This window comes from Myzus persicae, unplaced genomic scaffold (genome assembly GCF_001856785.1).
Source record: "Myzus persicae strain clone G006 unplaced genomic scaffold, MPER_G0061.0, whole genome shotgun sequence".
In the NCBI taxonomy this organism is placed as follows: domain Eukaryota; kingdom Metazoa; phylum Arthropoda; class Insecta; order Hemiptera; family Aphididae; genus Myzus; species Myzus persicae.
In genome coordinates, this window is record NW_019101502.1 from 132,797 (window position 1) to 148,525 (window position 15,729).

Consider the following 15,729-nt stretch of genomic DNA (forward strand, 5'->3'; position numbering starts at 1 on the left):
TTGTTATTATTTATTGGTTTGGGGATAGATTTCTCCCCATAGTTATATCATACCTATTACTTAGTAGGTAGGTATGAAATAAATTATACACACAAACGAGCACTAAATATAATGTTTTATAGGTACCTATTATTAAACGCGTGAAACCTGAATTCGCGAATATAATATACGCCCGTACCTAGGAACGTATTCATAAAATATATATTTAATTTAGCAATCGATTGACTGTAATATGTACACTGCGACCTTTTTTAATTGAGCTGCAGGATATATGAACATTAAAAACAGGGTTAAAAGACAATTCCGCATTACCGCATACCTGGTATATTTAGCTCAAGGAGCAATTATTCATACTGTATTGAACATTAAAATGTAATACTACCCGTACAATATAATATATTATAAGTAGGTACTACCTTATTCCTAATATATATATTAGGTACGCTTGGTGTTAAAATGTGTTTTTTTACTCTTTATGTTAATTGCCGACAGCGTTCTCGTGAACGGTAATTTTTTTCTAGATTTATTACTAATATTGTTCTTGAAATATTGTTATTCATCATTAATTACGCACCAATCGTTCCCAATCGCCTTGATTTTGAAGTTTTAGTGATACTTAAGGTCCGCATGTCTTTCACTCGCGGACGTTCGCCATTAAACAATCAATTAATAAATCGTTTTCATTATACAATAATTACCATTATAATACCTATATATTTTATACTTAGGTATCAGTTATTCGAAATTATTTAATTCATAATTGCACAATATTTTATCACATCCATACGCGTGCGTTGCATCATCGTTTTATAGACTTGCTTTTTGCGATAGTTATAACAGGAGGTACCCAATAAAATTATTTCATTTGGAACTTGCAAAGAGCAGTGTTCGATTAATTCGCAATACATAATGCAAGTGTATTGAATATTATTATTGCTAATATAATATATCGTACAACATAAAAATGATTTATCACTTGAATAATAATCACATCATACCCACCGCTGTGTGCCACGACGTCAACAGTTGATCTGTCGTCATCACAAGGTTTCGAGAGTTCTTACCGGTATATTAAAATATATTTTCATATTATTACAGTTGTACAGTCTTGTATCGGACGACTGTTGTAGAGTTGTAGATGGATGAACGAGATATTATTAATAATTGATACGTTATACGTCTGAGATCCGTAACAGCTGATGTCGAATAAATACACGTTAGACGATTGCCTTAAAGTGGTTATAATCAATATACCTAATATCGTGACTATGCGTACCTACGCTTTATTTGAATATTTATAATTTATACCACCTATACATTATAGTATATAGGTATACCTGTGTGTGTCTCGATACGAATATTATGATTAATGAGTGTGTATATAATAATGATAATATATTATATTATGAGCTCGGGTTACAATACGGTGGACGATAGAAAATAATATATTGACGCAGTTTATGGATTAATTATTAAAATGTGATAGACCTATAATAACACAATATTACTAATGCTGTTTAAACGCAACGTTTATATATAAAAATGTATTGTTTTGCTTTAAAGGATGACAAAATTATGCGCCATGAGAACTGTCAGGAACGAATAGTTTTCGTCCGTGAAAACGCACGTGGTGAATTACTGAAATGTATGACGAACTATAGGACAATGTTCGTAATTTTCTTGGCCAATTATCGCACTATATAATATATATTATATTATTATTACATTTTGAATAAAGCGATTTGAATTGAATTATCAATTAAGACAAATATAATGGCATTTTATTTGTTATCGTTTGAGATTAATAATGATGATTTGTTTCTTTTGATAACCTATAATTATTTTAATTTGAACATATTTTTCTGAAATTTGTACTATCATATACATAGCGATTTTAATGCCTTATAAATTAAGGTTATGATTGGACGAAGAGGACTGTCTATTATAATCAAAGACGTTATACTACTAGGCAAGAACTGTGTATAACAACAGCATGAGAGCTGAGTAAAATCATCTCACAGTGATTTAGGCTGCCATTACGAAAAAATCCAATGTTCTATATATCTTTATATATTACCCTGCTTGCTGCTTCTCTGCACTTCCTTGCGTATGAGTAATCGAGACATCGATTAATAAAAAAGCGCCTTCTGTATTGTTACGATTTCCATACACTCATTGCTTGTCTAGTAGTATAATATCTATGATTGTAATATATAATACCTAATATATAATTAATGTATAGCTCCTTGAACTACACAATATTTACAACATGGCTTAAATAATCATTCTCACATTATTTATTCATTAAAAGTGTACTTATTTAAACACTGATTTTTGGACATTTTTGTACACTTAACAGGTACTTACATTTTTAAATACTTTAAAAAAAATACTTATATTATTTATACCATTTAAAGATGAGAATACACGAGTTATTACATTTCATCTACTAAGGATAATAAACCATAATGGTTTTGCATAAAATATAAAATAAATGCTATAGGTACTCATTACACCCACTCGGAAAATATTTATAAATTATGAAATTATAATACACCAGCTGTATAATTCGATATCTATTGAGAAGAAATTAACAAACATAAAGTATTGTAATATCTCGGTTCTGTGTATATACAGGCAAATCAGCATCGGTATATACCCTAGCTGCTTTGTGAACTAATTCGACCGAAACGGTTAATCCACCGTGGCGGATTGGAAAATATAGAACTTTGTATATTTTCGAACGTGGTTCAAACTACTCTCTTAACTTTCCAGTTTCCAGTTACTTCCAAGAACAATCTCCGAGACTTTCGTCACACAATGACATTGCTTTTTGTTCTAAATTTGAATAACTAACAATAAATCAAATATTATTTTATTTAAAAAAAATCCCACAGCAATGTGATTCGGATAATTTATAGTATTTATTATTTTTTTGATTGTATTTCTGTAATAAATGGCAACCCAATAGTAATACATACAAAACAATTATTCGGTTTTTATGAACAAGAAAGAAATTCAACTGCGAGCCACTCTTTAGCAATCTACGTTGGTTGAAAAAAGTAGTTAGTCTTAACACCATCCGAGTTACATAGAATCGGTTGATAACATTTTTATTAAAATTGGTTTAGTAGTTTCTGGGATTAGCGAGATCAAACATACAAATATCTTCAGCTCAGTATTATTAAGTATAGATTCACTTAAATAACTTTAAAACTCAAATCATCATAGGCTTCCATTATATTATTTTCTAAGCCTAATAACTGAGAAACTACTTTTTCAAATGTATATATATGTGTATATAAAAGTTATCATACAACCCATCTCCTTGACAATTTACAATGATAAATGGTCTTGATCTACAGAAAAAAAAGTTTGTATTACAACAGTCCACGGTAAACTTCATAAATAGTTTAAAAATATAAGAATTGAAAAATGTGGTACTTGGGTTGGCATATTAAACAAATTTAAGCAATCAGATTTCGAACACACATAATTTATTTAAAGAAAAATCGCCGTGAGCATGCGTGGCTTATCACCTTGTAAATATCCCAGTTCACTCGAAAATAAAACATTCTGTATATAGCATACACCATACAATAATTTTCAATATACCTATAATATAGGTCAAAATGTTGCGCGGCTTAAGTCGTATGTGAGTACGAATGACCCAATAAAATGCTCATCAATACTCTACAGTCTCAACGACTAATAATATAGTTGTCCATGGCTGCAAGATATAATAATACATAGCTTACACATTATTCAGCAATAAGTATATAACAACGATTTTACTATGGTTTTTTTTAATTTCCAGAAGTTGAAATTCGTCGAAGGATCGTACGCCTTTCAACTGTGGCAAAAACCCCCGGTTAAAGTGTACGTCAACGTGTACATATTTAACGTGACTAACGCAGATAGATTTTTGGCGGGCGAAGATGAAAAATTGGATGTCAAGGAAGTAGGCCCGTATGTTTATTGGTAAGTAAGAGGGCACAAATTATAGTTATTTGATTAACCATACAATACAATATACCATACAATATATCAATAAACGCATTAATGTCAATGAACACAAATGAGAATCGTTCAAAATATATGAATATAATATTTAGAAAGCCTGGACTCTGAAACAGATCATGCTGCAGGAGTATCAAGGGGCCTTTGTCATCCCGCCCCAAATGTTTGAACCTCATTAGAGAAAAATATATGGCCGACTAAATATTACATTTTAAAAGTATAAGTAAAAGAATAATATGAATATAATAAGATTTTTCAATTTAGTTGAAAACTAAAATAGCTTACAGTTTCAAAAAACTAAATGTATTGATGTCTACAATTAGTTGTCATTTTTCGAAAATTATATTGTTATGTCTAAAAATGACTAGACCTGCGATCTATATCGGTGTCATGTTCGTTGATTTAAGGTAAATATTTTTTCAATAGGTAATGGAAATAGAAGGGAAATCAATTAGGTATGTCAAAAACTTTTTTCAATGTATTTCACAATAATTTTTGGCAACTCGCCTTGAGCGTTGGGAAACTTTACAATTTCCCTAGACGCAAGGCCTAGAAGAAATAAAAAAACAAAATAATATCCGTTCAAAATATTTTGTTTTTGATTAAAAACTGATATAGATGATTGCTATCATTGACCCTATCGTTGAGATTAATATACTTAGTTATTGAGAAATAATATTGTTATCACTCCAAATAAATATATATTTATTTGTCCAAGTATATTCAGTAGACAATTGCATATACACAAGATGGGTCTTAATATGCTGTTTTAAGCTGGTTTTTAATGATTGAATAATTTTTTATGTTGGCAACTAGTTTTTAATGGTTTCTATAAGTGTTTTTTTTTTCGGAAAACGTTGATTTTATCATCAATTTTGGAGATCAATTATCAATCATTACAAACCAAGACACGTTTAGTCACATTGGTAATTTTAATGAAAAACAATTTTGAAGTAAATTCCTATTTGTGAGAGAATGCATCCAAAAAATGTATGAAGTTCTTTTTGGGATTGATTAAATTTACAATTTAAATACTCAGAACATAATTTCTACGATTTCGATTACTTCATTGTCAATAAAACATGAAAATAATAAATAACAATTTTGATCAATGATAAACCAGTAACCACATAATTTAATTGTTAAAAAGAAGTTACGAGCTGTAACGAAAAATATTTGTATCTATAGATGTTTTATTCAAAACTGGTGCAGTAACTAATATATAGTAGGTACTTAATTTGAGGATATTATGCCAAATTCGTTTTATGAATTCAAAAACAATAACAAATTAATCAAAACGAGTAGCAGTTATAAAAGTTTGCATACAACGTATTCGATATATTTTAATATATTCATTCGGTTAGTTACCATTATGTTGATCTAAGGTGACGATAATTAGCAACACATCTCCCTGTTTAGCTGAGCGATAAATTCAATATCGAGATGCTTACGAGATTGATAATGCTAACTTTTCTTCACTGTATATTTTATGGTATTGTAATAAAACTGAAATACGTGATAGGACACTACAGTTCTATAATAATAATAATAATAAAATGTGCTTACGTCATATAATATGAATTATTCACATTTTATTAAAATAATTTATTTAAATCCCGATACAGAGGGTCAGAGTACAGGTACCCGTGCTCGTACTCACCACGTATGCGCGTATAATAAAATATATTTTATAAATGGTTATTATTTTTTATATTTTTTCCACACCCGCGCGAGCCGTTTTAATATTTCACTTTCATGCTCGCGCTCCCCTGCAGCTTTGATAATAAAACGTCCTCGCGTGTATGCGCAGGTACATATAATATATATATGAATATAAATTGTATATACATACGCGAATAATATTATAGGGGAGTCTATACTCGGCGAGTTTCACTTAACCTCCCCTGAATGTTTAACATTCCTTGACAGTTGGCCGGTGCAAACATCACGTTCTCTAAAAACAACTGTACTTTGGATTAGCCGAGCCCGGCCCCGGGGCCAAAGTTTAAAGTAGGACGGATACTGGAATGTATACGCTTATAATATACGTGCAACATAATAATAATATAAACGACACGTCGTCGTCTTTTGTCCGCGTGTTTTAACGAACCCAATTTGTGCGATCAAACCCTGCAAGAGGCCTTGTTATATTATTATATAATATTACGCAGATCGTATGCTACGCGGCAATGAAATGTGGTACGGTATTATGTTATTATAGAATGTTTTCCAAACAGTTTCCCATAAGCTCTTTCAATTTTTTTGTTTACAAACATGTTAGAAATTCACCAATAAAAAAAAAAAATAATAATAATAATAATGATATTTATATAATTTACTGCTTGCGGAAGTCAACTTGTAGTCATGTTTTTGTTTTTTCATCTATAATATCGTATCATTATTATTATTATGTACTTGTTGGCCCGCGACCAGAGACACAAGTATAGTTGTCGAACCCGGGAACCTTAGTGCGCTGTGCAGTTGGATAAATAATTATGACGATTAATATGCAACTCGATCCGGTTTGAACCTGCTGGATACGCGTGTGTCTGCGGATGCGACCGTAAACATCGTCGTTGGATAATATATTTTCATTTCGAAAATCGAATTATAATAAATAACAATTAATAAATATTATAATTTACCAACTGCTCGCCGCGTAGTACAGGTAATGGTATTTTAATTTAGGGGAATAATTGCTTCCGACGTCTAATTAACTGCAATGTTCAATGTCCGTTCGACCCGCTGGAAGGTTAACCGGCATGGGGTTTCTAATGTCACTCGGTTTCGTTTGTTTTCTTATTTTGACGATTCCCAATTCTTTATGATTATTATTTATTGCATGTATATACGCTCGTGCTACTCAACATTTAAATACCTACCTGAAACGGTAGGTAGTTACTTAATATGACTAATCGGAAAACCAGATACGGCGTATCTTCGATCTGACTTGGAAACGCGTACCTACCCGATTTCCGAAAACGGTTGATTGATGATTTCTAGAGCTTTAATTTATGTTCACTAAAAAAATAAACGGGAAATACAAACCGTGGTAATTAAATAAAAATTAAATTTAATGCAGACTGTATTAAACATTGAAGTTTCATCAAATTTAAGTATGAACCACTGCGTGTACGTACATGAGTAAAAGACGTATACGACAAACTTACACAGATTTTTCTTTTTAATTTTAATTTTTAAAGTTGAAATTTTGTTGACAATATCAATGTATGGTCTTCGAGTTAAGTTTACCTTTTGTGTTCAAAACTAACAACTAACGTGATTAAGGATTTGGAGGTAAGAAATAGTCAACATCGATGATTTTTAATGTACATACAATGTATTGTTATATTGTTTTGCGTGAAGTTTAATGTTGTTTTCCATCGAAATTGGACAAAAAGTATTTACTTAAATAATAAAGTTAAGTTGTAGGGTTGCAAAATATGTATTAAAAATATAAAATAAGATTTAAAAATTATAAAATAGCCTCCAAAAACTATAGAATGCTGAAGGCAAAAAGTTTGATATTTTTATTCACAAAGTTATGGAACGCAATATGTGCTTATAATCGATACATCCTTGACTAATATAAATTCTATACAAAATGTTATAATCTGAGCTTTGATTAGTATAAGAATAAAAATATTGTGTGAAACCTGAAAATAAAACATTGCATAGTATGACAATTATAAAATAAATAAAATATTTACAGCATTGTGTAAGCTACGACTGAATGTTTATTGTGTTTATTGTCTGAGGGTTGGCAAAATAAAACTTCTGAAATTGGCAAAAGTAAAATAATATATTGATTTGAAAACTCTAAAAACTAGTTTAAAATTATTAGTAATTAATTTGCAAAAATTGGCACATTTTTCGAATCGATCGGACATAGTCGAGAGGCCAACTACTCGGACATTTGTTTACAATAAATCATAATTTATAATATTATAATATATTGATCAACGAGGAGAAAAAAATATGTACAATATGTATTTCATAAAACCTATGCGATTTTATTACCACCAATCACTTTTATTGAACTAAATAATTCATCTTAAAATATGATATACTATAAATGAATAATATAACAAAAATATTAAGTAACGAAATACGTCGTAATAGCACTTAACATTTTTGAAAAATATTATATATTTCAGAGTACATAGGTAAAATATATGTATAGTTACCTACAATATACCTATTATGTGAAATCTCTCTTTCTACGAATTCGTTTGTACTACGAATGCTTTATTATAATGATTGCCCGTATTTATATGAGCTATAGTTATACCTTATGACATGTGCATTCGCCGTAATACATAATAATACTATGACGATGATGCTTCTGCAGTAGTTTACTGTCACACACTCGTCGTAGTCATTATGACAGTACCCACTCTACTGCAGGACTAGAGCTCATTGCTTGTTTTGCAGCTAAACTATACTGAAACTATGCATAAATTATAACATGACATATTATAGAGTATTATGATAGTAATCATTTCTGTAGTAAAGTAATAATAATATGATGCTCAGTTACATGCTCAATTCTGAACAATATTTAAATAATTAACATTTGCCCGTCGAGCATAATACGATATAACGTGTATTAGTATTGGTTATTTGTTGACGACTTCAATATTGATTATACTGCAATACGACCTAATTAATAAAAAGTCCAAGTATCGTACGAAAAATATAAGTAAACCAAAGTGTATACCATAGTACGTCAACACGGCAACACCCTCCTCCCACCACCAATTTATGAGAATACACCGTCGACTTAAAATTTGAATGTAAATAATTTGTGCTTGGTTTGTCTTACAGGGAGGAGCTGGAAAACACGAACACAACGTTTCACGACAATGACACTGTAACGTACATCCCGAGGAGGAAACTACACTTCGATCTCAATTTGTCAGTCGGAGATCCCGAAACAGATCGAATCGTCGTTCCTAACATCCCCTTATTGGTATTAGACATATTGTTATTATCTTTTTTAACAGAAGCTGTTTTTTATACACATATGTACATCGACGGTCGGGGTGGATGTACAAGCTGAAACAACCCCCTACGACCTACACTATACAAGGTTAAATACTTACCCTATTATACTGTACAATGTATAGACTGCTTCAATGATGGGTACCTATTTCTCATTTTTTTATAAAAATGTAGAGTTCTTATTTGTCTCCAACACATTATGTATTGATAATTAATCACTCGATTATAATTATTGTAGTCTTACGATCAATAATTTCTTTAGTATCATTGTGTATGTAGTACGGTATTATTTATTATACCTGTTTATTGTTTTGTAGACATTCCATTTTAATCCATTATCAATAAATTATGATAATATCTACTAATAGTATTTGTATACATCTATAGTATACTAACATCGGTACAAAATATCTAACGAATAAGAGGTGGGGGTTGAGAAAAAAATGTATTGTACCTATTCAATAGTATATCAATAATTTCTACTTACTGCCATTAATTTGCTAAAAAAAAAAAAAAAACAATGATATTATCTATACTCGTGCTATCGATATTGACATTTGCAATGTCGATGTAATACTTTTACGAAGATCTCATCAATTATTTTAATTTTATGTCATGCGGATCATTGTTCTTCAAAATTTACCGTGAATTATCTATACAGAAATGTGATTTTTATAGTATTATATCGCATAATAAAAAATCCCCAATATTGTATAATTTATTACTATTTAAAGGTACAGTGAATAATATGGTATTTCTATAACCCCCTCTTCTGTGCAGCGTAGGCTGAAGTTCACAATACTATTACGATGTATTTTGTGCTTTTTCGATAACATTTAAATACATAATAGGACTAGGAGATGAAAAAATGTTTGCAAGACGTTATTATTTATTATACACCTACTTATTGTTCAACGTTTGTGTTATATTTTTGTTTATGAAGTAATAATAAAATGCTCGTGTTTTTTACAGTACGACGTATGTAAATTCACTAGGTAATTTAAAGTGGTGTTGTACTAGGCGTATGTAGATTCCGTATAATGCTACGCTACAAATTAATAAATCGTCCACGAGAACCCCCTCCGCCTCACCCTACCCTGTGAACTATAGTACGTCACGCCGTTTCTTGGATAATTTGCATTCGGAGCACCTACATTATTTTTTTAAAAACTTTGTGTTTAATTCATATTTTGTTCATTTCCTTCAAAGCTTTTGTACGATTTGTATACGAAACACTATATTATTACTGCATATAAATGTACTTACTGCATTAACGAGTTTTCAACCATATATATATATATATACAGGTACAAGCTGGTATCAAAAATATTAAATGTGTATAAATGTATAATACTGAACCAGGTATATTTTAGTAGCCTGAAAACAGCAAATAATTCTATAAAAAAACTCTCAAATTTGTTTATATTTTATAAGATAAGTAACTTTACTATAGTTTTGTCCGTAAAATAATATTTTACCTGGTTCTTAAATCAATTAGAAATTCATCGATTGGGTAGATAATTCTGTGTCAATATTAAAATGTATGAACTGTAAAATATTTTAAAAAGTGATTAATATGTAGGGACCACACAAAAATATCAGGTATGTAAATAATATACGGATGTATAGATAATTCTGTTATCAAATATTATACTTACTATACCTACTCAGTATTCATTTGGAAAAATAACTGTTGTATTCGTAGTTTTAGTGTTTTACCCATATAAAGTAGAGTAAGACAGATTGTCATGCAGTAACTCTATCATAATATTATTATGTACGCTTGTGATCCAATTTAAACTCAACTCCATAAAACACTATCATATTTTTATACTGGGTACGTTTACTGCATGTCACAATACATTTCTGTACTTATTTTCTCAACAATCAATTAACAACATTATGACCACCTTATTGCCTAACACACGCAGTGGTTATTTCGAGCGGAAATAATGTTAATAAATTATTCCATAATATTATAAATGTAAAATAGGTTTTTAGAGAATTCGGTAAAACATCAATTTTAGCGGAAACGGAAATTGAACTCACTTTTTTTTTTGATTCGATGTGCCCACCGTTTGTAGCTGGTTCCTGCTGTGTCTAAAACTGTCGTCAGTAAAAGCAAAAACCCAATAATCGTATGTACACAAGCTATAATAATAATTTGAGTGGATTCAGGGCTATAGAAAGATCAAACCTCAATATCGGCTCTCGAGGGAACCGGCTATAAAGGCACGAGTAGATGAATGACCTATAATATGAGAAGAAGGAAAAAACGTGTAATGTGTTTCAGGTGGTACTTTATGTTAATTTATTATTGTATAATGATAAACACTAAACAGTATTCTACAGTACGCACATACATATTCAATAATATACGAATATAATATGTATATATTATTGTATATTTAAAATTTAAATGTGTCCAAACTGCAATAAAATGTCAAAGAATACGAAAGTTGTTTTCCCGTGTGAATATTGTAAGTCACTGGTCGATAGTTGTAGTTATTAACCTCACGGTTCGTCAACCGCGTGCACGCGTGTGTTCAAGAGTGGTAACAGCCGTTAGGACGAGAAAATAATAATAATTTTTGATCGACATTTTATCTAAACAACGGCCACGCTGTACTTGTACCAACGCCGCAGGTACCTACAACTATACTGATATATTATTATTGTGTCTCAATGCAGGGATTCAGTTCGATGCTCCGGAGCTCACCGATGTTCGTGAATGTCGTGTTCAATTCGTTGGTCGAATACCAGGACTCACAGCCGATACTCGACCTGTCGGTAAATGAATTCCTATGGGGATACGACGACAAGTTAGTGAAAATGGCCAGCAGTGTGTTGCCCACGTGGATCAATTTTTCCAAATTCGGCCTACTCGATCGGGTAATTATCATCATTGGTTGAATTAGGTATAGGCAGGTATACCTATTCCGCTTGTTACCACAATTATAATATAATGTTTCTAGTCTTAACTTGTGTGTCGGTCAGGTCGACCAGAATAATGATGAGTTATTACTTCCGAGTAAACCTGTGTGTTCTTTTATTTTTCAACCTAGAACGTTAATAAAATAGTATAATTTATATTTAGAGGACATGATAATATTATTATGTTGTTCCGCAAGTATTTACGTCTCCGTCTTACGCAATTGCGTAACGCAGCACATTTTAGCAAAACATCGCTAAATGAGAACTGTTGAACATATATTTTCAACTTTACGTAATTATACGACAGAAACAACGCCGTCGGCGAGAAACCCTTTCAATAGTTTAAATGAAAAAATATAATCTTAAAACTTTAAAGCTATTACGATTTATTTTTAATGAGTTGGTAGCTTAAAAATCGAAAAAATAGGAACTCTCTTTAGTCTTTAATAACTTTACTACGGTCAAGTCAAAATTTCAACTACAGACATAATCCTATATCATCCTCTTATAAATATAGCCGTATAGGTACCTAGACAATAGTATATCTTCTGATTTTAAAACGGAGATTTACGCTTATTTTCCGAACTCAAAATGTACTTACTATGAATTAAAATAGAATGCAATTTTTTAATAATTTAATTGTGTGGACCTATTCATCAATTTAAAAACTTACTTCCGACAGACATGGTAAATTGCAGTCTCATGAATAAAATAAAACAACATAAAATGTAAATCAAGATAAATAAAAAAATGTAAATAATTATCAATATGCAATCAAACATTAAAATATAAAAATTGCTTGAATTCCGTAAAAATAGTTAACCATGATCATTTCAGAACTATTTTAATAGCCTTGATCAGATCATAAAAAAAAACCATTTAGAAAAACGCGTTTTACATGTCATTTTACATTACATACATTTTATACAAATTGACTGTCAAAAATGTGTATGGGTACAATAAATAAATTAAATGAGGTAGTCATAATAATAAATTAAAATCATTGTTGATAGGTTACATATTTCGTAGATTGTTGTTGTATTGGTTTGGTATTTTATGTTTTTAAATATTTTTTTCTCGTTTGTCGTCACGTTTAAGCGTACATAGTCGTTTAAACAACAGTAAATCATTTTTAAAAATTTAAATAATAAATACGTAATAATAATGCATTGTCTAAAGCAAATAATTTCACATACGACTAATTTTACACGAAGATTAACGATTCATCTTATTTTGGAGAATATTGCACTGAATTGTTTACGCGATACAAGTTTCAATTGCGTCCACCTAAATGTAGTCTTTTATCCATAATTTAAAAATACTCAGTTGAATAGCTTTAGGATCTCGTCGACGGTATTTTAGGTATATATGCGTGGCAACTCGCTTAAGGCGATAAAACAAAACTTTTAAATTGTATTCATTCATATAATATTATAAAGGCCATCCGTATAGCGCTATAAGTATAAAATATTTTAATGATTTATCTCCCGCACCGCGTTTTTGTTGTTCGCGCATTTTTTTTTCTCCATTCTCCCCACAGAGTACAATATTTGCAAAAAGTCGTGAAATTTTTATTTTATTTTTTAAATCTTTTCCCTCCGTCCAAACCCGTGCGGATTACACGCGTACGGTTTTGATTTCAACATATTATTATAAAGACTGCGTCACGAGTGAGTGCCTACTCGTCGTCTCCATGCGCACACTTGAATGTGACCTGCAAATTTATACGTAGGTACATGCAATAACCATCACACACGCCAAGTCGCATAATTTTCACATGGTCGTGTGTGTACGACGAGTGTTGTGGTTTGTGCATACAGAGTGTAACCAGAAATAATTGACATGCGTATAGTGTTATCAACCATATTGCAGTTGGTATGTGTGTATGAGCGATAGTACGACTATTCGTTCTAATCGACGTTTACGTTTTTCATTTATTAATAAAATAAATTGTCGGTGATCATAATAATCACATTACACAGGGTGATTCATCAAGCACGCCCCCCCCCCCCATTTTTCCTTTAATAATGCAATTATACAAATTATGATTTTTGGAATTTATAAACATAAATACCAAAGACCATATACTTTAAAATTCTTGAATTTGTTCGTACTACTTAGGGAGTTTCCTGTGGCGATACAAATATTTGTTTTTCAAATGAGAACCCCGCTGCTATACTACATATTAATTAGTAGATCATTTTCAGACGTAAAATAGGATCTAGTATTTATTCTACTTGGACCATTTTTACAAATTATCAATTTTTATGGATTAATATTAATAACTACTACAATTTTCAAACCCTCATATCTCATAAAACCTTTTGTTTTTAGAATACAAATTAAATAACTCAAAATTGCTCATATGAAACTAGTGGTATTCTCATTTGAAAAACAGAAGTCTGTACCTCTGCATGATGGTCTTTAAGTAGTAAAAAAATCTCAATAATTTGAAGATACTTCTTAAAAAAATATTTAAAAATTCCTAAATTAAAATTTTAAATAACTGCATTATTGAAGAAAAAAAGGCAATGAGCATAATGCTATGTATTGTAGAGGTTATCATTTTAATTCATCAGTTATTTCTGTGACACATTATTATATGCATAATATGATATGAACTCGTATCTATAGCACGACTACCCTTTTCGATGTGCATATATAAAAAGCGTATTCAGCGTACCTAGAAACGGATAAAAAAACGTATTGAGATAAACATCGTACTAAGTTGGTATATCTATATTAAATATCGAACGAGGATGCATCGAGTTTTTTTTAACGTTCGCCGAGGTAGTTATTTTCGAGAAAAAATCACTGACGTGTTATGCTATTATAAAAACTATCAAATAAAATATAATTATGCTGTGTGCGAAAACCGAGTTTAAAAATATAGGTAATAAATGATGCGATACAGAGTATCAATTATAATTTAATAATATTATGAGCAACCTATTGGTTCCCGAGCAACTTATATATAATACGATTATTATGCTGTTTTTGGACGCACACAATAACACCAAAAATATAAATAATTTTACTACCTAATGAAAACAATAAATAAAATGGTATAATATTGTATCAATTTGTATATATCTGTCTAAGGAATATTCTCCCCTGCTTAAAATGAAGTATTTTTTTAATAACAAAATTAGGCTTGGCGAATAAATACGTTTCAAAAACTTCAATAAACATTTATTTTTGAATTTCAAGAATTATAAATAGATCATTTAAACATTTGAAAGGATATTTAAAATACACCAAATTCTGTAAATATTTCAAATACATTACCTAAGGTGGTATACCTTTGTTTTAAGTCATAATAAAGACAATTTTTTGCCAACAAAATATTTAAAACAATATATAGTTGAAATAAAGTTAGACTTATTTGTTAATGACTTTACAGTATACCTGTTGGCATTACTGTTTGTTTATTGATCAATATGTTATGAAAAATGTTGACATTGATAATGCCAACAAATAATATTATATGAGTATAAATAATATTATATTTTATTTGTTAGAAACCTATACGTCATATTGATTGATTTATACTTACAACATGATATTTTATTAGATGTTAGACGAAGGAACCAATGTCGTCACAATGACAGTGCCATCGGAACGACAAACAAAACGTCCCTATACAATAGATAACTTTAATGGATCACCGATCTTACACCAATGGGCCAATGCAGATGAACCTAATGAGATGTAAGTATAATATCACTACGTTGGTAGTCGATACATCAATAGTGGAAAAATAAACCACCA

General features: G+C 30.4%; 1 protein-coding gene across 3 annotated transcripts in view; it reads left to right on the forward strand.

Moving 5' to 3' along the window:
- The window catches only part of LOC111029335 (scavenger receptor class B member 1-like), a 100,569-nt gene that overhangs the window by 67,148 nt on the left and 17,692 nt on the right, over positions 1-15,729 (forward strand). For all 3 annotated transcript variants that reach the window (XM_022308299.1, XM_022308298.1, XM_022308301.1), the window contains exons 3-6: positions 3,818-3,981; positions 8,848-8,992; positions 11,716-11,916; positions 15,533-15,669. In XM_022308299.1, the coding sequence (XP_022163991.1) occupies positions 3,818-3,981; positions 8,848-8,992; positions 11,716-11,916; positions 15,533-15,669 (647 nt within the window). The remainder of the gene's footprint in view (positions 1-3,817; positions 3,982-8,847; positions 8,993-11,715; positions 11,917-15,532; positions 15,670-15,729) is intronic.